Source organism: Anomaloglossus baeobatrachus, chromosome 1 (genome assembly GCF_048569485.1).
Source record: "Anomaloglossus baeobatrachus isolate aAnoBae1 chromosome 1, aAnoBae1.hap1, whole genome shotgun sequence".
Taxonomy (NCBI): domain Eukaryota; kingdom Metazoa; phylum Chordata; class Amphibia; order Anura; family Aromobatidae; genus Anomaloglossus; species Anomaloglossus baeobatrachus.
In genome coordinates this window covers 125490207-125517867 of record NC_134353.1, presented here as the reverse complement: position 1 = coordinate 125517867, position 27661 = coordinate 125490207, and the positions used below count along the sequence as shown (strand labels likewise).

Sequence of the window (27661 nt, the reverse complement as noted above, 5' to 3'; positions counted from 1 at the left end):
ACTGTACACATTTTCTTTTAGTGTCCCTCATATCAAAAAAATATTCTAGATAGTAAAATAAGTCACTATATAGAAAAAAAATTGATGCCTCATCCTATTACCAATATCTTGCAACTGATACCATATATTTCTGGTATTTGTCAAATACTGGACCAATATATGCAAAAAGGAGCTTCTTTGGTATACACTAGATGCATGGCACTTATAGAGCTACAGTATATGTTGTGTGCTGATCCTGAAGAAATTGGATGACTTTGAAACGCGTAGATCGCATAAAGCACTAATTTAAAGGAAACCAACCATCAGGATTTTCCCATATAAAGTAAAGGCAGTGCTATACTGGTACCAGCATAGTGATTGAAATCATACCTTCACTATTCAGATTGGATCTTTGATGGCAGGAAAAAAAAATCTTATTTAAACTCAAAAAAGGGCAAACCAGGAGGACACCAGAGGAGCAATTTACACAGTGGATGCGAACCACAAAGCCCCAACCCACTGCACATATCAATCATAGAATGCACCGGTTACTTTTATGAAATTTTTTTTCTGCAAAGATCTAATCTGAAAAGTGAATGTATGATTTTAATCACCATGTTAACACCAGTATGGCACTGCCTTTACTTTATATGGGAAAATCTTTGTGGTTGGTACCTTTTAATATAGTATCAGCTTATAAGATGGCAGCCAAACTCCATCTTCATCTGATCCCTGGACAGAAGATCGGTGTCTGATATATTCATGGGGACACATAAGACTAGACTGTGGCCAGAGTGATCCTTGACACAGCCCAAGGTACTGAGATCCATGAAGTTGTCATGGTCCTGCACTTATTACACCCAATTATAATAGACCTGGACTTTGGCTTCTTCTGGAACTTTTGGGGGAAGGAGGAAATATCCGGATAATAGCCAGATCGCTCTTAAAGAAGCCCCACTGCGGTGGAGTCTGAGGAGTTTCCCTTCTGTATGCTTGCAGTTGATGGGGAGGAGGTAGTTCCCCCTGAGGCCGAAATTCCTCAGCTAAGCGTGACTGCCCCACATAGTACTGCCCCAATGCACACAATCAAATAATGAGTGCATTTCTGGAACTTTGATTAGACAATTTGCAGCAATCAAAAATGCAATCTCTCAACTAAAGGTATGATTGCATTCAGCTTCCTAGCACCAGTGTGGCATTGGCTTTACTTTATATTGCAAAACTTTGTTGGTTGGTTACCTTTAAACAGGACAGCAGGCAAGTCAGTAACAGAGTCTGTGTTATATCTGAACATACCACTCAGATTTCAGACGTTCTAACACATTTAAATGAGATAGCGAACTGTCATAGATGAAACAACCTGTATTCATGGCCTGTCTGAAGATTTCTCTTTCCATATGCTGGAAAAAAACCAATAATAATTTATTCTGTGATGTAGTTGAGTGGAAGGAGGACAATCTTCTTAAAATGGATAGAGTCACAGAGCTCTTGGTCCCAAATCCACTGTGGCTTCAAGACCACGTGATGTTGTATGACGCATTCATTTTAATAAGAAGGAAACTATCTTAGAAACTTGGTAGACCTCCCGATCATCCTATTTTCCTTCGACTTGTCTCAGATCCATCTGCCAGAATCACCGCCACTTTGTACTCTACCTTCGAGATAGATTGGTAAAATCCCCTTTCCCAGAGATCCTATCCATGTGTGTGGATAGATGCTTCCCAGATAGAATGACCACTTTCCCCGAGACCCTATCTCGGGGCAGCACTCAATTTTGGGGGGTTAATCTAAAGGTGAACCATATCTCATGGGTTTGGAGAGCCCATAAAGTTAGGGGAGCCACTCCATCGATGTCCATCGTGAAAAAGATTTTTTTTCTTTTCTGGTCAAAAGGGTCATTTTATTAGTGTCTGCCCCTCGGTTTCTAAGCAAAAAGGAACATCTGAGATTCGGTTGATACTTGGTAGTGTGGGAGTGGACAGTCTGAGCGTGTCTGTTTCATCTACATGTAATTTTCGGTTTGTCCTTACTACAGAGGTGGTGCTAGAGAGCAAAGCGGAGAATATTCCTGTGTTCATTGACGAAGGAGGAGTTAGCATGGTGGATGCTCAGTTTGCAAAGTATCATTGGCTTGCTTGTAATATATTAACTAAAACGATCTCCATTTTCGCCATTGACTCAGCGCCACTTGCTCAGGGATGCCTTACACACATCGTTCATGGTATGAGACTAGGGGTAGGACCCCTGCATTCTGAAATAATTTCCTGTTATGTCATGGAAGGCTTTTCCACTCCTATTGTACTGGGGAACCCTGGTTAGTGAAGCATAATCCGGTGGTAGATTGGCAATCCAGGGAAATTGTGGTGTGGGGAATTTACCGTTTAGATAACTGCGTGAACACATCACTCTTTGCGGTCTCTACAGAGACCTTACCTGCATTTTTATCTAGTTTTGAGGATGTATTTTCAGAGAGGGCGTGACAAGATATGCTTCCCCATTGTGTATACGACTGGCCCATTAATCTGCTTCCTAGAGCTAAACTACATCTATGACTTGGCACCTCATCATTGGTCGTCAGACGATGACTGGTGAGGTGTTTGGGGCGTTGGTGCCATGAGATCATCAGTGATGTGGCGGTTCCGGATAGGTCGCTGGTGATATCACTGATGACGTGGCACTCTGCTATTGGCTCCTGGAGGTGCCATTGTGGTCCACCCTGGGTTTGGAGAGGACCCTAGGTAATAAAGGGGGCTGGAGGCAACATGGAGGTGCACAGTCTTCTCATATGCTTGTTGTGAGCACACCTCCATGTGTAGAGCTTATTGCGGCATCAGCCTCTAAAGCGGGCTTTACACGCTGCGATCTCGCTAGCGAGATCAGAAGAGATCGTACCCACCCTGTCGGTTGTGCGACACGGGCAAATTGCTGCCTGTCGCGCACAACCTCGCTTACCCCCGTCACACGGACTTACCTGTCCTGCGACGTCGCTCTGGCCGGCGATCCGCCTCCTTTCTAAGGGGGGCGGTTCGTGCGGCTTCACAGCGACGTCACATGGCAGGCGTCCAACAGAAGCAGAGGGGCGGAGATGAGCAGGACATAACATACCGCCCACCTCCTTCCTTCCGCATTGCCGGTGGAGGCAGGTAAAGAGATGTTCGTCGCTCCTGCGGTGTCACATACAGCGATGTGTGCTGCCGCTGGAACGACGAACAACATCGCTAATCAGCAGAAAACGATTTTTTGTTTTAGGCCGACCTCTCCGCGGCAAACGATTTTGGCCGCTTTTGCGATCGTTTTAGGTCGCATATAAGTGTCACTCACTGCGATATCGTTAATGACGCCGGATGTGCGTCACAAACAACGTGACCCAGACAATAAATCATTAACGATATAATAGCGTGTAAAGCCCACTTTAGGTTGGAAGCAGTAGGTAGGGATAGACATTCGGTGCCAGTCATGTTAAGACACGAGATGTTAAGACAGTAGCTGGGCACGATAGGGTCAGGCATCCCGCTTCCCTCCTACTGTCTAGACCTGCTAGTGCAGCCCAGTGGTGTTAACTTGGCTGCTGCTGCGCCTGCTGTCCACAGGTGTGCCCCATACGCACACAGACAGTGTACCCTAGGACCCCTGTGGCGTTAACAGGGAGTTTATGGGCTGGGTGGGTTCACAGTTTCCTGATCCAAGTGTTATTTAACTTCGATCAGGCTCCTATTATTTCTGAGCCACACAGCTCTAGGTATTCTCCGCCTAACCTTCCGGTTACCAGCAGCTCCTTTTCCATCTGGGGGCACGGTGGACCCCGACTGGCGATTGGTAATACACCACCTTATCCTAATCCACCAGGACCCCTGTAACACAAAGATTGTTGATTCTCCCTTTCTATGTCGTTCCCTTCAGTACTTGGTACACTGGAGGGGTTACAGACCATAGGAGAGGATGTGGTTTCCAGCATCAGATGTGAATTCCACAAGATTGCTTTGTTCATTGCAGGCATCCCTTCCGGATGTCATCGGTTATGCGCACTATGAAGCCGGGTGTACGCGTCCTGGCTTCAAACTCGTGTAGTGCGCATGACTGAAATTCCGGGGTCATGCACACTGAGCCGAAGTCCAGCGTCGGACGCAATGGCAGCAGAGAGGTGAGCTCAACCATCCTCTGACGCTGCGCATTCATTAGCATGTTAGCACACCCACAGGGTCCTTAGACAGCTCTTTAATCTTGGTCATGGTGGAGAGTTTGGAGTGTGATTAGGTGTCTTTTATACAGGTTATGAGTTCAAACAAGTGCAATTAATACAGGTACGGCGTAGAAGAGTTTCTTTAAGAAAAAATAACAGGACTGTGACAGCCAGAATTCTTGCTGGTTAGTAGGTGATCAAATACTTACCGTATTTTTCATTTTATAAGACGCACCAAATTATAAGACGCACCCCAAATTCAGTGCAAGGAAAGGTGAAAGAAAAAAATGGGGTCCATTTTGTAATCCGGTGGTGTCTTACCGGAAAAGGCAGTAGCGGTGATGGAGGAGGCTGTGCTGCGGCTGAAGCTGGGGCTTCGGCGGAGACTGGGGCTCAAGCTGCGGCGGAGGCTGGTGCTGCCGTGCTGAGGCAGCTGTGCTTGGTCTCGGGCTGCAAATCAAAAAGGTCCATGGAGCCTCTGTTAGGAGTCTCGACACGGAAAATAGCCAGTTATCCCTCCGGGAAAGACCTTACCAAGAAGTGGCTCTTTTTAGGAGACCACCAAAACCACCATATTAAGTGGCCCTTTTATTCAATATCCAACTCTTGACGAGTTTAAAGATATGACAAGGGAAATACCAAGGCCAGGTATCCATCCACAGACAGCTGTTTCAGGGTATTGCCCCTCATGAGTGTGGAGTAGGATTCTGGCCATGTGGGAGCAATGCCTAGTAGACCAACAAGACAAAACAATCACAGATCTCGGGAAGACCAGCCAGAAAAAACACTGCCAGGAGCCAATAAAGGCGCTCAATACAGTGAAATCCTAAGTGCATTGCCCCCTGGAAAGTATGCAAATCAAAAAGGTCCGTTGAGCCTCTGTTAGGAGTTTCGACACCGAAATTTCGACACGGTATTTCCCTTGTCATATCTTTAAACTCGTCAAGAGTTGGATATTGACTAAAAGGGCAACTTAATAAGGTGGTTTTGATGGTCTCCTAAAAAGAGCCACTCCTTGGCTAGGTCCTCCTAACAGAGGCTCCACGGACCTTTTTGATTTGCATACTTCCCAGGGGGCAATGCACCTAGGATTTCATTGTGTTGAGCACCTTTATTGGCTGCCAGCAGTGTTTTCTCTGGCTGGTCTCCCCAAGATCAGTGATTGTTTTGTCTTGTTGGTCTGAGGCTGCAGCAGAGGCTGGGGCTGTCGTGCTGGGGCTCGGGCTGCTGCAGCTGCGGACAGTGAAGGTTTCAAAGAAATGGTGAACGGACTCAGCGCAGATTGAGCTCTAGGCTCAATGGCAAGCTGAGATCTCATCTGCGCAAGTGCCACCTCCGGGCACCATTTCCCTGAAGTCTACCAAGCCGCCGGAGACTCTGCACAGCAGCCCCAGCACCAGCCGTCGGAGACCACACGCAGACCCCGCAGCAGCCGGAGACCCCGCACAGCAGCTGCTTACACTGTACAGCCGGCCCAGCACCAGTCTCCACAGACTCCGCACCAGCCCAGCCCCGCAACCCCTGCACAGCTGCCGCAGCATACCCCTGGCCACATGCGTCCCCTCTCCACCACCCTGGTAAGCTACATTCAGATTATAAGATGCACCCCTCACTTTCCTCTCAAATTTTTGGGAGGAAAAGTACGTCTTATAATCCAAAAAATACGGTATGTCATGCAATAAAATGCAAATTAATTATTTGAAAATCATACAATGTGATTTTCATCACTCTTTTTATTTTGTCCATCACAGTTGATGTGTACCTATGATAAAAATTACAAAACTTTTCATGGTTTGAAGGAGGGAAAACTTGCAAAATTGTCTGTATCAAATACTTATTTTCCCCACTGTATAGCCAAAAAAAGGATGTAAGCAGAATCTTATTTCCAGCTTCAACTGCATACTTCAGTTGATCACTGCAGATCCTAACAGTCAGAAATCTTGTGCTCACCTTATTTTCCCCCTGTAACAAAAAGATGGTCCATTGAGGAGAACCCCTTAAAAAAGAATTGCTTCAATTAATAAATATGCAAAGTGCAAGCAACTTTGCGATTTACCTATTATTAAAAATACTTTCCGCTCTCAAAAAAAAAGGAATTTTTAATTTTATAGATAACTGCTCATTGCCTAGATTACTGGTCACCTCTGCAGTGATTGACTTTCTGCGCAAGAATCAAGCGCAGGCAGCTCTTAAGCTTGCAAGATCTCTGGATCGGTCAGCTCCAGTTCCCTTAACCCCTTAGTGACGGAGCTAATTTTCACCTTAATGACCAGACCAAATTTTGCAATTCTGACCAGTGTCACTTCATGAGGTTATAACTCTGGAACGCTTCAACGGATCCCGGTGATTCTGAGATTGTTTTTTCGTCACATATTGGACTTCATGTTAGTACCAAATTTAGGACAATATTTTTTGCGTTTATTGAAGAAAAAAATTGAATATTGGCAAACATTTTGAAAATTTAGCAATTTTCAACTTTTGAATTTTTATACCGTTAAACCAGAGATTTCTGTGACACAAAATAGTTAATAAATAACATTTCCCACATGTCTACTTTACATCTACACAATTTTGGAAACAAAATTTTTTTTTGTTAGGAAGTTAGAGGGGTTCAAAGTTTATCAGCGATTTCTCATTTTTACATCAAAATTTACAAAACCATTTTTTTAGGGACCACATCACATTTGAAGTGACTTCAATAGGCCTAGATGACAGAAAATACCCAAAAGTGACACCATTATAAAAACTGCACCCCCCAAAGTACTCAAAACCACATTCAAGAAGTTTATTAACCCTTCAGGTGCTTCACATGAACAAAAGCAATGTGGAATGAAAAAAAGCAAAAATTAAATTTTACCTAAAAATGTTGCTCTAACCCAAATTTATTCACTTTTAGAAGAAATAACACAACAAAATGGACCCCAAAACTTGTTCCCCACTTTCTTATGAGTGCGCCGATACCCCACATGTGGTCAGAAACCTCTGTTTGGACAAATGGGAGGGCTCGGAACAGAAGGAGCAATATTTGAATTTTGGAAAGCAAATTTGGCTGAAATAGATTGCGAGCACCATGTTGCATTTACAGGTCCGCTAAGGTACCTAAACAGAAGAAACCCCTCACAAGTGACACCATTTTGGAAACTAGACCCCTCAAGGCTTCTATCTAGGGGTATAGTGAGCATTTTAGATCCACAGGTACTTCACAGATTTTGTTAACGTTACGTTGTCATATTGAAAATTTTAATAATTTTCTCAAAAATGTTGCTTTAGCATCAATTTTCTCACTTTTTCAAGAGGTAATTCCAAAAATTTGACCTCAAGGTTTGTTAACCACTTTTTTATGAGCGCGGTGATACCTCACATGTGGTCTGAAACCTTTGTTTGGACAAATGGGAGGGCTTGGAACGAAAGGAGCAATATTTGAATTTTGGAAAGGAAATTTGGCTGAAAAAGATTGCGGGCACCATGTCACATTTGGAGGACCCCTAAGGTACCTAAACAGCAGAAACCCCACACAAGTGACCCCATTTTGGAAACTAGGCCCCTCAAGGAATTTATCTAGATGTTTGGTGAGTACCCTGAACCCCCAGGTGCTTCACAGAATTTTATAACGTTGAGCCATGAAAAAAAAAAAAAAATATTTTACCACAAAATTGTTATTTCAACCAGGTAGCTTTTTTTTTTACAAGAGTAAAAGGAAAAAATTCAGCATAACATTTATTGTGCAATTTCTCCTGAGTTTGGCGATACCTTATATGTGGTGGAAATCAACTGTTTGGGCGCATGGCAGGGCTCGGAAGGGAAGGAGTGCCATTTGACTGCAAAATTGGCTGGAATCAATAGCGGACGCCAGGTTGCATTTGGAGAGCCCCTGAGGTGCCTAAACAGTGGAGGTCCCCCACAAGTGACTCCATTCTGGAAACAAGACACCTCAAGGCTTTTATCTAGGTGTATAGTGAGCAGTATGAATCCACGAATACTTCACAGAATTTGATAAGCTTAGGTTGCCATATTGAAAATGTTCATTTTTTTCACAAAAATGTTGCTTCAGCATCAAATTTCTCACTTTTTCAAGAGACAACAACAAACCGTGGACCCAACAGGTTGTTATCCAATGTCTTATGAGCACAGGGATACCCCACATGTGGCCAAAAACCTCTGTTTGGATAAATGGGAGGGCTTGGAATGGAAGCAGCACCATTTGAATTCTGGAAAAGTTGAAATAAATTGCGGGCACCATGTCACATTTGCAGGGCCCCTTGGGTACCTATACATTAGAAACCCCCACAAGTGACCCCATTTTGGAAACTGGATTTTATTCAGGAGTATAATAAGCATTTTGAATCCACAGGTACTTCACAAAAATGTTGCTGTAGCAACCAATGTCTCACTTTTAGGCTATGTGGCCATGAGCCAGCGACACGGCGTCTAGTACACAGTGTCAGCCTCCTGCAGAGATGTGAGTGTTGTCCATGGGAGAACGCAGCTGCCCATGCCCACGATTTGGGTTCAGGCCGCTGTGGAGCTCTATGCTACCTGCAGAGAACACTCATCTCCGCAGCATAAATTGACATGCTGAGGCTCGGGAAGCTGCGCCACAAGTCAGTTTATGTGGCGGAGAAAAGAAGCACATTGGGCAAGCACATTGGGCATGGGATTTCTAAAAATCCTTCCACTGTGCTTCTACTGCACAATGCAGCGTTATGGACGCAGGGAAAACACTCTGCGCCCAAAACGCTGCAAATCCCGATTGTGGGCGCACAGCCTAAAATGCTACAATGGATGAATGGATACATGTCAAACATATATAACGTCCCACCCCCTGCATATTCTAAGCTGGCGCCCTTTAGTGCCTTTCATGTGGCACTAAAGGGTGCCTAGCCTTGTATTTAGCCCCCCAAAAAAATAATAATTAAAATAAACGACGTGGGGTCCCCCCCATTTTTGATAGCCAGCTAGGGTAAAGCAGACAGCTGTAGCCTGCAAACCACAGCTGACAGCTTCACCTTGTCTGGTGATCAATTTGGAGGGCTCCCCAGGCGTTTTTTTAAAAAAAAAAAAAAACGTGGGGTCCCCGCCAAATTAGATCACCAGCCAAGGTGAAGCGGACAGCTGGGGTCTGGTATTCTCAGGGTGGGAAGAGCCATGGTTATTGGACTCTTCCCAGCCTAAAAATAGCAGGCCGCAGCCGCCCCAGAAGTGGCGCATCCATTAGATGCGCCAATCCTGGCGCTTCGCCCCAGCTCATCCCGCGCCCTGGTGCGGTGGCAGACGGGGTAATATATGGGGTTGATACCAGCTGTAATGTCACCTGGCATCAAGCCCTGGGGTTAGTGATACCCGACATCACTAACCCAGTCAAGTAATAGACAAAAAAAAAAAGACAAAAAAAAAATTTATTTGAAAAAAAAACTCCCCGAAACATTCCTCTTTCCCCAATTTATTGAAAATAAAGAAATTACGGTCGCTGTAATCCGCTGTAATCCGTGAGGTCCCACGCCGACTCTGGATCTTCTAGAATATGGGGGGCACGTTCAGGGAACGTATCCCCCATTTTCTGGAAGAGCAAGCTCTCCATGAGCAGTGTGGGTGCAGTAATCTGAGAATACTGCACTCACACTGCCCCGGTCCAACTTAGGGCAGAGTGACCTGCAGTAACCTCATTCCAGAATATGAGGGGCACGCTCACAGAACGTACCCCCCATTTTCTGGAACAGCAGTCTCTCCATGTGAGGACCACACTCCTCACATGGAGAGACTGCTGATTACTGCACTCACTCTCCCCCGGTCCACAGTGGAGCAGCCTGTGCATCAGCGACGTCAGCGTCCCTGCAAGACTGACGTCGCTGATGCACAGGCTGCTCCACTGTGGACCGGGGGAGGAATCCAGCTGACAGCCGCTGTCTGCGCATGCGCCGTCAGCATTCAAGAAGGAGGCGGCGTGATCGCGGGACGGATCACCAGACAGGTAACGTATGACCGGGGGCTCGGGGGCTCGGGGGCTGGGGGGGGTGATGGGGGGTGACCTAGTGGGACCTGGGGGGACCTGGGGACACCTTTCTGCCGCATGTGACGTGTCACATGCGGCAGAAAGAGCAGAATGAATGCGGGGGAGGGGGGGTGGCTCTGGAGACCCGGAGGGGGCTCCGGTGACCAGAGGGCTCCGGTGGACCGGAGGAGGGGTCAGGGGGAGGACATTTCCCTCCGATCTGAAATGTTTGATCATTTCAGATCGGAGGGAAATGAATGCAGAGCCGGCGGCGGCAGTTTTCAGCGCGCGTCGGCGCCATCTTGCACGCTCCGGAGGGGGGCTCTGAAGAACTGGAGGGGGCTCCAGGGACCAAAGAGCTCCGGTGTACCGGAGGAGAGGTCAGGAGGGGGACATTTCCCTCCGATCTGAAATGTTTGATCATTTCAGATCGGAGGGAAATGAATGCAGAGGCGGCGGCGGCGGGAGTTTTCACCGCGCGTCGGCGCCATCTTGGATTTTCCGGAGGGGGGGGGGGGGGTTGGATGGATTTCTCCGGTACCGGGGGCTTTGGGGGCACTAAGGGCTCACATTTATTTCTCATCTGACATGTTTGATCACGTCAGATGAGAAATAAATAAATTTTACCAGCCATTTTTTTTTTTTTTATGTTGTCGCCGGTATACGGTGTATACCGGCGATCGCATTAACGGGGTGCATACAAAACACCCCGATTCATAATCTGGGGGGTCTCAGCTACCCCCGGTAGCTGAAACCCCCGAGATTTTTCGTCACTGGGGGGCGCTACAGGGTTTTTCCGGCCTGACGTCTCAAGACGTCGGAACAGAATAAGTACCCTGTTTTTCCGACGTCTTGAGACGTTAGGCCGTCGCTATGGGGTTAAGGGTACTTTACACGCTGCGATATCGGTACCGATATCACTAGCAAGCGTACCCGCCCCCGTCAGTTGTGCATCACGGGCAAATCGCTGCCCATGGTGCACAACATCGCTAACACCCTTTACACGGACTTACCTTCCCTGCGACGTCGCTCTGGCCGGCGATACGCCTCCTTTCTAAGGGGGCGGTTGGTGCGGCGTCACTGCGACGTCACACGGCAGCCATCCAATAGCAGAGGAGTGGCAGAGATGAGCGGGACGTAACATCCCGCCCACCTCCTTACTTCCTCATTGCTGGTGGACGGAGGTAAGGAGATGATCGTCGCTACTGCGGTGTCACACATAGCAATGTGTGATGCCGCAGGAACAAGGAACAACCTCGCTACGTACGAGACGTCGATTATTGGTAAATGAAAAACCTCTCATATACCAACGATTTTTGTCTCTTTTGCGATCGTTTAAGGCCGCTCCTGCCTGTCACACGCTGCGATGTTGCTAATGACGCTGGATGTGCGTCACAAACATTGTGTCCCCAATATATCGTTAGCGATGTTGCAGCATGTAAATGGCCCTTTACATTGCTTCGATGCTGCAGAAGCAAAGCTCAGAGAGGCACAGATAAGACTAGTGGTGCCACCAATTCGTTGGCATGAACTATCAATCTTCAGGAGCACATTGATCCCCCGAAAGAAGGAACCTGGGAGGCAGAGAAATGGTGCATTCCTGAAGAAGGAAGATTTGAGAACCCATTTAAAAGACCCCCTCCTTGCCCCATAAAAATAAATTGTTTTGTCATTCACTTTCAAATTTTAAAGAACTGGCTATACCAATTATGTTATTACTTTAATACTTTTTTAATACTTTACCATTTTATTTCTTTTCTGCAGGAAGAAGAAACCAATTTTTGTTATTGATCCAGCCGGCAACATGTATTACAATTGGCTTTTTTGTATCACGATGCCTGTAATGTACAACTGGACCATGATTATAGCAAGGTGAAAACTCCATATTGTATATAGAATATATAGAAATAAGGACAGGACCGCACTTATTCTACCAGTAAAATATATATCTGGGCACTAACAGCATCAGCTATATCTACCCTCCCTCTGAGCATAAACATTTTATATGATATGCATAATTTCAAGATAAACCTCTGCTGACGCTTTTTAGCTCTTCTATTCCAACCATTTTTGTGCTTTTATTTTTATTCTTTTTCTCCCAAGAATACCCTTTGTTTCCATTGACACAGCCATATGAGGGTTTGTTTTGCAAAATGATTTGTGGGTTTGCATATAAGCCCAACCATACAATATATTAAACAACAAGAAACAAGATGCAAGTGGGGTGAAAAACGCCCCCACACAATTCTGCCATTGTTTTGTGGATTTTACTTTACAGTTTTTACTGTGCAGTGCAATGAAATGGAAATGTAATTCTGCTGGTCAGTATACAGAGCAGACACTTTAGGTTGGGTGCACACGATGCGGACATGCAGTGTCCTGGACGCAGCGTGTCTTCTCCTTCGGAGACCAGAGAGCTCTCCATAGGAGATTGCAGACGCCCTTGACCATCATAAGGGTTCAGGGAGCTGCTGACGTTCTCGCTGATGTACCAGCAAAGAACACTCGAGTCTCCGGAAGCATAAACTGACATGCTGTGTCTCAGAATGCCACACCGCAGGTCAGTTTATGCTGCGGAGAAAAGAAGCACAGTGGGCAGGAGATTTCTATAATTCCTATCCACTGTGCTTGTTCTGTTCAATGCAACATTTTGGACTTGGTAAAAACAAGCTGCATCAAAAACGCTATTCCTGATCATGGGCACGCAGCCTTAGGCGCCATATTAGAGACTAAGCGAAAGACAGAGCTGCACAGCTATGGTCATAAGGAAAATATATCAAAAAGTGAGGGTGCAAGGCCTACCAAGCTAAATGTATACAAGGAAAAAGAAGTAGGCAAGAAGCACTCAACTCACTAGATAATTACACAAAATATAACATGGAATTTATTGAAAGATAATTCAGTGCAAACACCATAAAAACAATTAAAAAAGGCAGGACACTCGTCCCATGGACCCAAATAAAGTGCTAATGCAATATATATAACAATGCAGGTACATTAATACAAAAACAGGACATAAATACCAACTTTGACAATATAAGTCAGCATAAAATCCAGAAATATCAATCTAGGTCGAGCCAACAAATGTAATGGCCCCAATAATAAAGTGATAATGCAACAGTGCAGATACAACAGTGCAAAGGCAAAACATAAGTACCGACTGTAGCAATGTAAGCCTGTATAGGACCCAGAGAATATGGTCTAGGCAACCTAGAGGAAGAATAATACAGACAAAGTACCAGCAAGGGAATAGTCACCCAAAGGGTTCCAGGGAAATATCACCCAAATCAGGGAACCATATAAGAGTGTCGGGGATAGACACCGACCCGACGCGTGTCGCTCAAAGGAGCTTCATCAGGGGAGGGTAGAGCTTTGTTGGCTCGACCTAGATTGATATTTCTGGATTTTATACTGACTTATATTGTCAAAGTCGGTATTTATGTCCTGTTTTTGTATTAATGTACCTGCATTGTTATATATATTGCATTAGCACTTTATTTGGGTCCATGGGACGAGTGTCCTGCCTTTTTTAATTGTTTTTATGGTGTTTGCACTGAATTATCTTTCAATAAATTCCATGTTATATTTTGTGTAATTATCTAGTGAGTTGAGTGCTTCTTGCCTACTTCTTTTTCCTTGTAACCATATTAGAGACTGTGACTGTTGTGGAGAGCTGAACCAACTGGCTAAGCTTTATTCTGCTTATTATGGTTATTTTATATGAATTTGTATCACTTAATATTGAGCAGAATTAAATATAGTGACTAGTTGCTACCGCTAGTACATGTTACGATAGGGCTTATTGTAATGTGTATTCTTAGCTGTAGCAGCTAATCAAAATGATATAAATTACTGATTTTTAGAAAGTATCATTCTTCTCCTATTATGCAGTCCTTATACTTTGATGAACTGCTCCCTCACACAGTATGATGTCCCACACACATAATATCATGCCCTCAGTCAGCCCCACACAGTATGATGTCCCACACACAATATCATGCCCTCAGTCACCCCCACACAGTATGATGTCCCACACACAATATCATGCCCTCAGTCACCCCCACACAGTATGATGTCCCACACACAATATCATGCCCTCAGTCACCCCCACACAGTATGATGTCCCCCACACAATATCATGCCCTCAGTCACTTCCACAGAGCATGATGTTGTGGCGCCCCTGGGCATCAGGCGCCCCAGGGTATTACACCACTTTTCAGGGGTAATATCTATCCCGGATTAGGAGGGTGTTAACCTGCCGGTGCCTTCATAAAACACACACAAACAACAGCAAGGTGCTTACTCACAGGGGGTTGGGCTAGGACAGACAGGGGAGTTGGCCATCACAAAGCATGGGACTTTCCCAATCGCTAGGACAACCACTGGGGGCAGGCACCACATGGGGTAGAAGGAGGCACAACCATCCCACTTACAGCAGAACCTTCCCGGGCACAGCTTGGGATAACATCTAGCACTGACAACAGGAGTTAGTGTTCCTCTCGTTTCGTGGGCCCGTGGTTTGGAGCAGGAGGCTCAGCCTGGGTTCCGGATAGCAACCGAGGGACACTTCACTAAAAGACTTTCACGGGCACCGGTGGTGACCGCCGACTGTCTGGGATCGGCTGTAGCCCACTGTGGCAGATATCGTTACTCTGGGGCAGCGCCTGAACTACTTGTGAGTAAAAGACCTGGAACCGCAGCCCCTGTCTCTGCCTCTCCTTTACCAGTGCAGTCGCCCAGCGCTTTGGTGCCATTGGGGACTACCACTACCCCTGCCATCCTCCCAGGCCCACTCCACCTGTGGGGAGCGATACCATCCCGGCTGCACCCAACATCTGTCCCGGTGAGACACCCTGCAGTGGCAACCCATCCCTAGCCACATACCACAGGTGGCGTCACGATCCTTAAAAAGACTTTCCTTACCTAAAACTACCACCTCCATCCTCTCTACCTCCCTCCAACCCTCCTTCCTGTATGCCAAGGGGGAAACGGAACCGGGCCAGGCCACCCCATGACAACGCAGAGGATCTGCACCTCTGGCGCGGCAACAAGTAGGTTAAAACATCTGCCCTGTGGGGCGCTACAATGTCCCACACACAGTATCATGCCCTCAGACTCCCCCACACATTATGATGTCCCACAAAGAATAACATGCCCTCAGTCATCCTCACAAAGAATAATGTCCCACACACGGTATCATGCCCTCAGTCATCCCCAAACAGTGTGATGTCCCATACACAATAAAATGCCCTCAGTGACCCCCCACACAGTATGATGTCCCACACACAGTATCATGCCCTAAGTCACCGCCACACAGTATGATGACTCCCATCTTCCTCACTTACAGTATGATGGATTCCACAGCCCCCCACACAGTAAGATGCTCCCACAGCTCAATCACATACACACAGTATAATGGACCTCCCAGACCTCCCCTGACACACATCATAATCAACCCATAGCCCCCCCAAAAAAAACACAAAACAAAAAAGAATAACAGAACCCATATACCTCAGAGCATAGCTGACCTAACAGACTCCCCCAACACAGCATAACTGACCCCATAGCTTCCCACATAGCATAATAGACCCCACATACCCCCACACAAAATATGATGACCCCACAGGCCACACATAACATAATGGGCTCCATAGACACTCACACACAGCATAGTAGCCCTCACAATCCTCTACATACAGCATAATTCCCCCACACTGCCCACCACACACCATGATAGAATCCATAGCTCCCATCATAAATCACAATCGGCTATACATCTTCAAACACAGAATAATGGACCCCACGGCTCCTCACAAACAGCATAATGGACCACTGTCTTGCTAAATTCTACTAAAAAGAGGGCTGAAAGCCCGTACTTACGAAGCACTCCCCGATATCCTAATCAGGCACGAATACTAAGATTATTTATAGCAAGATACTATTTTTTTAATAGCACATGAATAATCAATGGTACATAGGCATTAGAACTACTTTATAGTCATAGAATCTTATACTATAACAGAAATATGCATCAACATTACCGTTATGTTGTAGCACGCCTTTCTCATCGGAGGGAGTCGATTAGTGAGAAGGAAACATCATCTGCATCACAGAAACAGTGCATCCACTTGAGCGTCCTGAAAATGTCCCCATCTCATTAAGCGAGTCCTGTCTTTTTATAGCAAAACTTTGTATGTCATGTGCACTGAGTGGTGAATTGGTGACTAGCATATGACAGCTGAGTCATGTTCATGTAACTTGACCACAAGCTGCTGTGGGCACGAGTAGCTTCCTGCAAATTTTGCCAATTGACCACTGGCGACCACAGTTTCCTGGAGATATTGCAAGGAGCCGTGAATTTTACATGCCAGCTTCCTTACACCTGTTGACAACTAACCACGGGTTTCCTGACTGTTGAACTGCAAATGTTACTTCCTCATAATCATGGTTTGTTCAAGATCTGTCTGACACGTATTCTTCATCATGGTAAAAATGGGTCAGCCAGAGGACATCTCTCTCTGATGCTGAATTATTGATGGATCAAATAATATCTGGGATCACTATATCTTTTGATTATGATCCCTATCTAATCACACTCATTCTTCAGTCATATCACATTGGTATCACAACCACACACAGCATAATGGACTGCATAGCTCCCTCACATAATGTAACTGACCCCACAGCTCCCCACACAGCATATTGGATCATACAGCTCTTCACCAAAGCATGATGGACCCCAGTACACCCCACACACAGCATAATGGGCCCCATAACTGTCATACTCAAAGCATTATGGACCCCACAGCATAAAGGACCGTACAGCTCCCCAGAAAACCATGATTGACCCCAAAACTTTTCACATGCAGCATAATGGACCCTAGAGCTCTCACACAAAGTATAATGGGCCCCAAAGCTCTGACACACACAGCATTATGGACCCACAATTCCCCACATAGCAAAGTGGATTGTACAGTTCCCTGCCAAAGCATGATGGACCCAAAAACTCCACACACAGCATAATGGGCCCTAGAGTGTTCACGCAAAGCATAATGGGCCCCACAGCTCTCACACACACAGCATTATGGGTCCCACAACTCCCCATAAAAAAAAACAACAAAAAACTACTCTCCTAAATGCATTCCTTCTGATGCACTGCTCCCACCTGTGCACTGATGAGTGAGGCTCCATGCATCAGTTGTTATTTAGTGACGTTATCGTGCCTGCTGTGTCCAGCCACAAACTGACAGGATGAAGGGTGGAAGAGGCAGCCGATGGTTCTCTCCTCCACTACTGTGTTCACCTATATCTGCATCCTAAGGAAATTGAGATGAGAGGGATGGGGAGCAGGGCCCAGTGGTGCTGCCCACTGTTTACAGTGTTTTGGCTGCCCCGGTCCATGGTATGCACATGAGTAGCCAAAGGGCTGGACGTGGCCGGTGGGCTGCACTTTACCCATCTCTGTCTTAGATGGTATTTTCAACCTTATAGCAGCATTTAAAGAGTTAGAAAAGTGGTGACAACTCATGTGTGAGAAGTGCCAATAACAATGTTATAGCAGGCAAGAGATTACTAAAAGCCCTGTGTTTGTGCACCTACGAAGCCTGTGTTGCAATGTATTGTATATGCAATCAGATGCTAGCAAATTCATGCGCCAATTTATGTCTTGCTAAATTCTACTAAAAAGGGGCTGAAAGCCCGTACTTACGAAGCGCTCACTGATATCTTAATCAGGCACGAATACTAAGATTCTTTATAGCAAGATACTATTTTTTTAATAGCACATGAATAATCAATGGTACATAGGCATTAGAACTACTTTATAGTCATAGAATCTTATATAATAACAGATATATGCATCAACATTACCGTTATGTTGTAGCATGCCTTTCTCATCGGAGGGACTCGATTAGTGAGAAGGAAACAACATCTGCATAACAGGAACAGTGCGTCCACTTGAGCGTCCTGGAAATGTCCCCATATCATTAAGCGAGTCCTGTCTTTTTATAACAAAACATTGTACGTCATGTGCACTGAGTGGTGAATTAGTGACCAGCATATGACAGCTGAGTCATGTTCATGTAACTTGACCACAAGCTGCTGTGGACACCAGTAGCTTCTTGCACATTTTGCCAGTTGACCACTGGCCGACCACCGTTGCCTGGAGATATTGCAAGAAGCCATGAATTTTACATGCCAGCTTCCTTACACCTGTTGTCAACTAACCACGGGTTTCCTGACTGTTGAACTGTAAATGTTACTTCCTCATAATCATGGTTTGTTCAAGATCTGTCTGACACATATTCTTCATCATGGTAAAAATGGGTCAGCCAGAGGACATCTCTCTCTGATACTGAATTATTGATGGATTAAATAATATCTGGGATCACTATATCTTTTGATTATGATCCCTATCTAATCACACTCATTCTTCAGTCATATCACATTGGTATCACAATCGGTCCTTGATCCCAGGGATTATTTTCCATCATCAGTATTCCACTAGAGGAAGATCACTCAGAAAACACCATACCATGACAAAGAGGCATCGTTTGCCACAAATTTAGTTTTCTTGGTTTGTTTAAATAAACGTTAAATCACAATTATAATCATTTTCACTACTATGTATATTAAAACTAAAAGCAATATTATCTGAAAAGCTCCCTTGAATATCATGTGTTTTGGCATTTGCTCGATATTTAGAGGAATTATTACACATTAAATTTCCCGATCTGTTGCTACAAGTTTCACTAGTCCCATTTATGAACATATTGGTATAAGGCCATAACATATCATGAATTGTCCTTTCCACTAAGCTGGGTTTAAAAGTATCTACAGTATTTATAGCTGTCCCAAAACTTATTTTTATATTCTCTATAAAGAGGAATCCCAGGTTAGTCAGTCCAGTCTTATTTCTTGGTACCCAAACTCCTCCATTAAAAACCAGATATTATAAATTGCCTTGCCACCATGGAAGATTGATCCATCCCACTACGGGAATGGGTACTGTAGTATTCCATAGATGAACATTTCGAGTGTCTTTATCAGCAAGATGATCAGAACAACGTTTCTATTTTAAGATTTCCTGTTTCGGTACCAGGATAGCCAGATAAGGGATACTGGTGTCTGTAACCGGAGAATGTGTACAGATCCAGCAATATGTGTGTTGCCTACTGTTCAGCACATCAGTTAAAATGTGATGGTGCATCAGAAATTTATTCGCCATAGGTTCCTCCTGATCTAGACTTGTCCATCCAACAACCAAAGAGGCAAACATCAAACACAGGAATTTCTCCATCTCATCACTATCGAGCTCTTCCCAGTAACCAATACCATGGATTCCGCTTATTTACAACACCATCTGCAAATAGAGATACACTATTATTCTCGTAAATAACATTTTTCTTGTGGAACATATTCCCACTTCTTCACTCCTGGTCTCATTATCAGGAGAGTACGATCTTTTCCGACCGCTATTACCTCTGTCTCTGAGAGCGGTCCTTGGAGGTTTTGAATCCATATTTTTGCTCCTACATTTGTAATATTAGAGGATCCAAAACCTTTTGTACCCCGTATTGTTAATTCTGCCGGGGCAGTTCCTTCTCTTATCTCAGACAAGTTTATTTGAATTATCAATATCTGAGCCACCCTCTGGATTTTAACAAAGATCAAGGGTTCATTTCCCAAATTTAGCATCAGTACCTTGATTTCTCCCTGATAATCTGCATCTATTACCCCTGCCACCACTATGACTCCTTTTAACGCTAAACTAGAACGAGTGGCTATTTGACCATAATGATCCTTTGGTATCTGGCAACCTAATCCTGTTGAAATTGGTTTTACCTTACCTGGGGGAACCACGACAGTTTCCAATGTACTGAGGTCTAAACCTGCTGAATAAGATGTCGCTCTTTCTGGTGTGCCCAAACAGCTGTACCTTGCAACCATGCCTCTTTTTTCCTTGTCAACTGTTGGACTGATTTGTCTGATGGCTGCTACTTTATCTGCTTCTGAATTAAACAAACATTCAAGTAAGTTAGTAGGGACATGAGCATCAACAGGAAATACAGTGGTCTTGGTAGATTGAATAATCTCTTTAATGTCTTGCCACACTTCCTTGACCATCTCTTTTCCATGAATTAACCATTTGTGTTTTTTCCATCCCATCATCCATGTGGCTAATCCATTTGCTACTGAACAAGAATTGATATAAAGATGACACTCTTTTCCCTGTTCAAAAGATAATGCCAAGAATATGGCATAGAGTTCTGCATATTGGCTACTTTTACCTTCCCCTTCTACTGAGAGAAATTTTTCCAATCTGGGATTATATGCAACACTTTTCCACAACCTTTTCCCACTCACATAACGAGTCGATACGTCTGTGACCCATGCATGTGTTTGTTGTTGTTTGGTTAAATCTTCATATGTTTTCCCCCACTTCACCGGGGATTCTTCCTTCAACAGTGGGGCATTACATTCCAGAACTGTTTTCTGGCCACCTAATTCTATCATCTTTTGTTACATCTGGGAACATTTCTTCTGCATCTTTAGATTACGCTCATGCATCGCGCGATATGCACTTGCCAAAACCCAGATGCGCCATCCAAAAGACACTACATCACCTGCTTTCACAGGGACACTGCTGAGTACATTCACAACATCAGTAGGTTCACAACCCTTGACATCACCTGCTTTCACAGGGATACTACTGAGTACATTCACAACATCAGTAGGTTCACTACCCTTAAGCTTAGCCTGCCATTGTTCTACCAATCCACAATTGACCAACTCATATGCTATAGGATTGTAGGGTGCCTCAGTCCAGCCGGGGATCTCCACAACAACCTCCTTAACATTATCCTTACGTTTTCTGAACATTTTCACCCTATTCAAATATATGTTTTTAATTTCTAAATTACAAAAATTTGTTTAATTACTTTTTATAGAAGTTAATCCTGCCGACTACGCCAATTTATGTCTTGCTAACTTCTACTACAAAAGGGGGCTGAAAGCCCGGACTTACGAAGCGCTCACTGATATCCTAATCAGGCACGAATACTAAGATTCTCTATAGCAAGATACTATTTTTTTAATAGCACATGAATAATCAATGGTACATAGGCATTAGAACTACTTTATAGTCATAGAATCTTATACAATAACAGAAATATGCATCAACATTACCGTTATGTTGTAGCACGTCTTTCTCATCGGAGGGACTCGATTAGTGAGAAGGAAACATCATCTGCATCACAGGAACAGTGTGCCCACTTGAGCATCCTGGAAATGTTCCCATCTCATTAAGCGAGTCCTGTCTTTTTATAGCAAAACTTTGTACGTCATGTGCACTGAGTGGTGAATTGGTGACCAGCATGTGACAGCTGAGTCATGTTCATGTAACTTGACCACAAGCTGCTGTGGGCACCAGTAGCTTCCTGCACATGTTGCCAGTTGACCACTGGCCGACCACAGTTTCCTGGAGATATTGCAAGGAGCCGTGAATTTTACATGCCAGCTTCCTTACACCTATTGTCAACTAAACACGGGTTTCCTGACTGTTGAACTGTAAACGTTACTTCCTCATAATCATGGTTTGTTCAAGATCTGTCTGACACGTATTCTTCATCATGGTAAAAATGGGTCAGCTAGAGGACATCTCTCTCTGATACTGAATTATTGATGGATCAAATAATATCTGGGATCACTTTATCTTTTGATTATGATCTTTATCTAATCACACTCATTCTTCAGTCATATCACATTGGTATCACAACCACACACAGCATAATGGACTGCATAGCTCCCTCACATAATGTAACTGACCCCACAGCTCCCCACACAGCATATTAGACCATACAGCTTTCCACAAAAGAATGATGGACTCCAGAACTCCCCACACACAGCATAATGGGCCCCATAACTGTCATACACAAAGCATTATGGACCCCACAGCATAAAGGACTGTACAGCTCCCCAGAAAACCATGATCGACCCCAAAACTTCCCACATGCAGCATAATGGACCCTAGAGCTCTCACACAAAGTATAATGGGCCCCAAAGCTCTGAAACACACAGCATTATGGACCCACAATTCCCAACATAGCAAAGTGGATTGTACAGTTCCCTGCCAAAGCATGATGGACCCAAAAACTCCACACACAGCATAATGGGCCCTAGAGCTTTCACGCAAAGCATAATGGGCCCTACAGCTCTCACACACACAGCATTATGGGTCCCACAACTCCCCATAAAAAAAAACAAAACAAAAAACTACTCACCTAAATGCATTCCTTCTGATGCACTGCTCCCACCTGTGCACTGATGAGTGAGGCTCCATGCATCAGTTGTGATATAGTGACGTTATCGTGCCTGCTGTGTCCAGCTGCAAACTGACAGAATGAAGGGTGGAAGAGGCAGCCGATGGTTCCCTCCTCCACTACTGTATTCACCTATATCTGCATCCTAAGGAAATTGAGATGAGGGGGATGGGGAGCAGGGCCCAGTGCTGCTGCCCACTGTTTACAGTGTTTTGGCTGCCCCGGTCCATGGTATGCACATGAGCAGCCAAAGGGCTGGATGTGGCCGGTGGGCTGCACCTTACCCATCTCTGTCTTAGATGGTATTTTCAACCTTACAGCAGCATTTAAAGAGTTAGAAAAGTGGTGACAACTCATGTGTGAGGAGTGCCAATGACAATGTTATAGCAGGCAAGAGATTACTAAAAGCCCTGTGTTTGTGCACCTACGAAGCCTGTGTTGCAATGTATGGTATATGCAATCAGGTGCTAGCAAATTCACATTCCCAAAGGGGACTTATTACTTTACTAATATACATACTGTATAGATATAAAAATGTAAATAAAAAACAAAACAAAAAACAATTAACATATTTAATTTTGTTGCATGATTCATTTTTCAAAATAAGAAAATATTAAACAATTTTTCTGATAAGGTGAACAACTAAACGGGATGAAAAAACAAAAACAACAAAATGGCAGAATTGCTGCTTCTTGGTCAGTTTGCCTCCCTCCAAAAATGTCAATTAGATTAGAAAGTTGAATTGTGCCCAAAATGGTAAATAAAACTACAATTTCTCCAACAAAAATACAAACCCGCATAGAATTATCAACTTCATTTTCAATTTTTGGGGAGGTTTTCAGTAAATTACATGGTAAAATTAATGATGTCGCTTAAAACACAAGGCTTCATGTGGATGAATGAAAAAAAATGAATCTTGAAAAGTGGAAAAAATAAAGCAAAACTAAAGGAAAAGTAAAATAATGGTATTTTCAAGAAGTTAAAAAATAATAAAAAAAGATGGTTTGTGTCATTTTCAGATGAAGCTTATAAGCGCTTATTACTTGTACTTGAGGTGTAAGTTTTAGTGGTTTAAGATTTTTTTTATTTTCTTTTTTTTTCATTACTTTTATAACTTTTATTTATCAAAACACTTTAAACTATTGTTACAGATTTTTTAAAGCCTCTTGCTGTATTCATGAATCCTTAGCAGGGTCCTGCCTATGTTTACCCCATCAGTACCTTGCAATTCAGTTGCAGGGGGTTGGAGTTATGGGAAATTTACTGACTCCTCTGCTTCAATTCAGTTAAATGCAGCTGTCAGAACTAGTTCTGGAGTCAGATATATGGCTTGTTTATATAAATTGTGTTTTCCTGTTTAACATTTGTTAGCTTCTCCCATTTTACAGGGCTTGTTTTGATCAACTCCAGCAAGATTACCTGGAATTATGGTTCTTTGTTGACTACCTATCAGACATTATCTATATTGCAGATATGTTTGTAAGAACAAGAACAGGTAAACATAATAATCTATACAAATTTACATAAACACTTCCCAAAAACCTAAAGTGGAAAAACTAAAATGAAAAAAAAAGAAAAGCAAACCAAATATAAACCTTTCCCGATTTAGGTCAATTAGGAACCAAAATTATTTATATTTGCCAAATGCAAGAATAATGAGAGAGAGAGAATGTTTTAAGGCATTTTTTTTACTTTCTGCAAGGTCAAAAGTTTACATGCACTAAGAGTGCTATGCCTTTAAACAATATGGGACAGCCCATATGATGATGTCATGTCTTTTGACGTTTCTCATAGGTTTCTTGGCAAGATCCGAGTTAATTAAAAGCATATCTGTTGATGTATTGTAATGCACGCCTGAAACACACTGCTGCTTTGTGTAGCATCATGGGAAAGTCAAAAGAAATTAGTCAGGATCTCAGGAAGAGAGCTGTGTACTTGAACACGTCTGCTTCATCCTTGGATGGAATTTCAAGATACCTGAAGGTGCCTCTTTTATCTGCACAAACAATTATACACAAGTACAAACAAGAATGAAATGTCCAGCCATCATACCGCTCAGGAAGGAGATGGATTCTGTGTACCAGAGATGAACATGCTTTAGTCAGACATGTCGAGTACTGTAACAACATGGGCTGAAAGGCCACTCTGCCAGGAAGAAGCCATTATTCCAAAAGAAAAATAAAAGAGCCAAATTAATGATTGCAAAAGCACACAGGAACAAAAACCTTATTTTTTGGAGACATGTCCTGTGGTCTGATGAAACTAAAATTGAACTGTTTGGCCATAATGACCAAATCATTACATTTGGAGGAAAAAGGGAGAAGCTTTGAAGCTCAAGAATACCATCCCAACTGTGAAACACGGAGGTTGGCAGCATCATGTTGTGGGGTTGTTTTGCTGCAGGAGGGACTGGAGCACTTCACAAAATAGATGGCATCATGAGGAAAAAAGATTATGTGGCAATACTGAAGCAACATCTCAAAACATCAGCCGGTAACTTAAAAAAGCCTGGTGGAACTGGGTCTTCCAAATGGACAATGACCTGAAGCATAATGTCAAGCTGGTTACAAAGTGTCTTAAGGATAATAAAGTCAATGTTTTGGAGTGGCCATCACAAAGCTCTGATCTCAATCATATTGAAAATTTATGGGCAAAGCTGAAAAGATCGGTGTGAGGAAGGTGAGCTACAAACATGGCTCAGTTACACCAGTTCTGTCAGGAGGAACGGGCCCAAATTCCTACCAACTATTGTGAGAAACTTGTGGAAGGAGATTCAAAACGTTTGACTAAAGTCATATAGTTTAAGGACAATGTAGCAAATACGAATGAAATATATGTAAACCTTTGACTTTGCAGAAAGTAATAAAAATGCCTTAAAACATTCTCTCTCTCTCTCATTATTCTGGCATTTGGCAAATATAAATAATTTTGGTTCCTAATTGACCTAAAACAGGAAAGGTTTATTCTGATTTCATGTCAGATATTGAGAAAAACATGTAGATATGTCTTTTTAGATAGTGTATATAAACCTCTTGTTTCAACTGTAAGTGATATAGCGAATCAGGAGAACTATACTACAATTCTGATTGGAGGTATTTGCTAATATTATAATTATTACACCTACTACATATTGGGCGAGGATCTTGGAGATGGGAATACCCCTTTAAGTCTAGTAAGACTTATTACATTGGTCTCAGAGGTGTCATCTCAGAATATGGATCACAAAATATACCAGAAAGGCTCAGGTTTTTTGATAAAACAGTGATTTATTCATTAATCACATACCAGGCCTAAAAGCTTGTATGTGAATTAGACATTCTACTTTATTAACACAATTTCTTCTCATTTAAGGCTATTTGGAACAAGGTCTTCTAGTCAGCGATGAAGCAAAACTCAGGGACAAGTATAAAAAGACGTTACAGTTTAAGCTGGATGTGATGTCCATTATACCAACAGATATATTGTATTTTAAATTTGGACTAAACTATCCAGAGCTCAGACTTAATAAGTTGCTACGAGTTTCTCGTATGTTTGAGTTTTTCCAGCGAACTGAGACAAGGACCAACTACCCCAACATCTTCAGGATTTCTAACCTCATCATGTACATCGTCATCATTATTCACTGGAATGCTTGTGTGTACTATTCCATTTCTAAAGCTATAGGATTTGGACAAGACTCATGGGTTTACCCTAACACTTCACATCCCGAATATGGCCGTTTAGCCAGGAAATATGTATACAGTCTTTACTGGTCAACCCTGACTCTAACTACTATTGGTGAAACGCCTCCTCCTGTGCTAGATTCTGAGTTTTGGTTTGTAGTTGCTGATTTCTTAGTAGGAGTATTGATTTTCGCTACCATCGTCGGTAATGTCGGATCCATGATTTCAAACATGAATGCTGCCCGAGCAGAGTTCCAGACTAGGATAGATGCTATTAAGCAGTATATGCATTTCCGGAAAGTCAGCAAAGACTTAGAAAAACGAGTGATTAAGTGGTTTGATTATTTATGGACAAATAAGAAAGCTGTTGATGAAAGAGAAGTGTTGAAGTACCTTCCCGACAAGTTAAGAGCAGAAATTGCTATCAATGTTCATCTAGACACACTAAAGAAAGTCCGAATCTTTGCGGATTGCGAAGCTGGACTCTTGATTGAACTTGTATTGAAGCTACAACCTCAAGTATACAGCCCTGAAGATTATATATGTCGCAAAGGAGATATTGGACGAGAAATGTACATTATCAAAGAAGGTAAACTCGCTGTGGTGGCAGATGATGGAATTACACAATTTGTGGTGTTGAGCGATGGCAGCTATTTCGGAGAGATCAGTATTCTCAATATCAAGGGCAGTAAAGCTGGTAATAGAAGAACTGCAAACATTAAGAGCATTGGATATTCTGATCTTTTTTGCTTGTCCAAAGATGACTTAATGGAAGCACTTACTGAATATCCGGATGCTAAAGCCATGCTTGAGGAAAAAGGAAGGCAAATTCTAATGAAAGATGGTCTTCTTGACATGGACATTGCTAATGCAGGTGCGGATCCCAAAGACATTGAAGAAAAAATTGTTCACATGGAAGGTTTAGTTGACAATCTGCAAACAAAATTTGCTAGACTGTTGGCAGAGTATGACTCCGCACAACAGAAACTTAAAAAGAGGGTGACGCAAATAGAAGACATGTTAAAGCCTCAATCTGCCGTTGTCGGAGCTGTTGAAACTGAGGCACCAAAAGAATCAGAGCCTCCTCCAAAAGAATAATTCAGTGAATGCACAATTGGTTGAGGGACTTTATATTTATATGATTGCTATGAATTCTTTAACTCACAGTATTAAAGTTTGGCACAATTAATCTGCCATTTACTAGGGTGTTTATAACTGTGCAAAACTGGACAACTAATGTTGACGTGTTAAAGGGAACCAGTCACCAGGATTTCCGTATATAACCTAAATCCAGTGCTATACTGGCACTATCATGCTGATTCTATACATACCTGTAGTGGTCAGCTCGGATGTATAGGTTTTGAAATGCAAGAAAGTAAAGTTTGTAAAATTATAAATTATATAACAGAGGGGGGGGGGTATTCAGAGTTATCCCCTCCCTCTGTTGGAATTAGCATAGGTATTATACAATCAACGTAGCAGGCCCGGTGTGATGTCATACCCATGTGACCAGAAGGGTCTCAGCCAACAA

General features: G+C 43.4%; 1 protein-coding gene across 1 annotated transcript in view; it reads left to right on the top strand.

Moving 5' to 3' along the window:
- CNGA1 (cyclic nucleotide gated channel subunit alpha 1) overlaps positions 1-27228 on the top strand; it is a 34505-nt gene extending 7277 nt beyond the window's left edge. Inside the window, exons 6-8 of the mRNA XM_075334101.1 lie at positions 11913-12020; positions 23857-23963; positions 25820-27228. Coding sequence (XP_075190216.1) covers positions 11913-12020; positions 23857-23963; positions 25820-27228 — 1624 coding nt within the window. The remainder of the gene's footprint in view (positions 1-11912; positions 12021-23856; positions 23964-25819) is intronic.
- Positions 27229-27661: the final 433 nt, after the last annotated feature.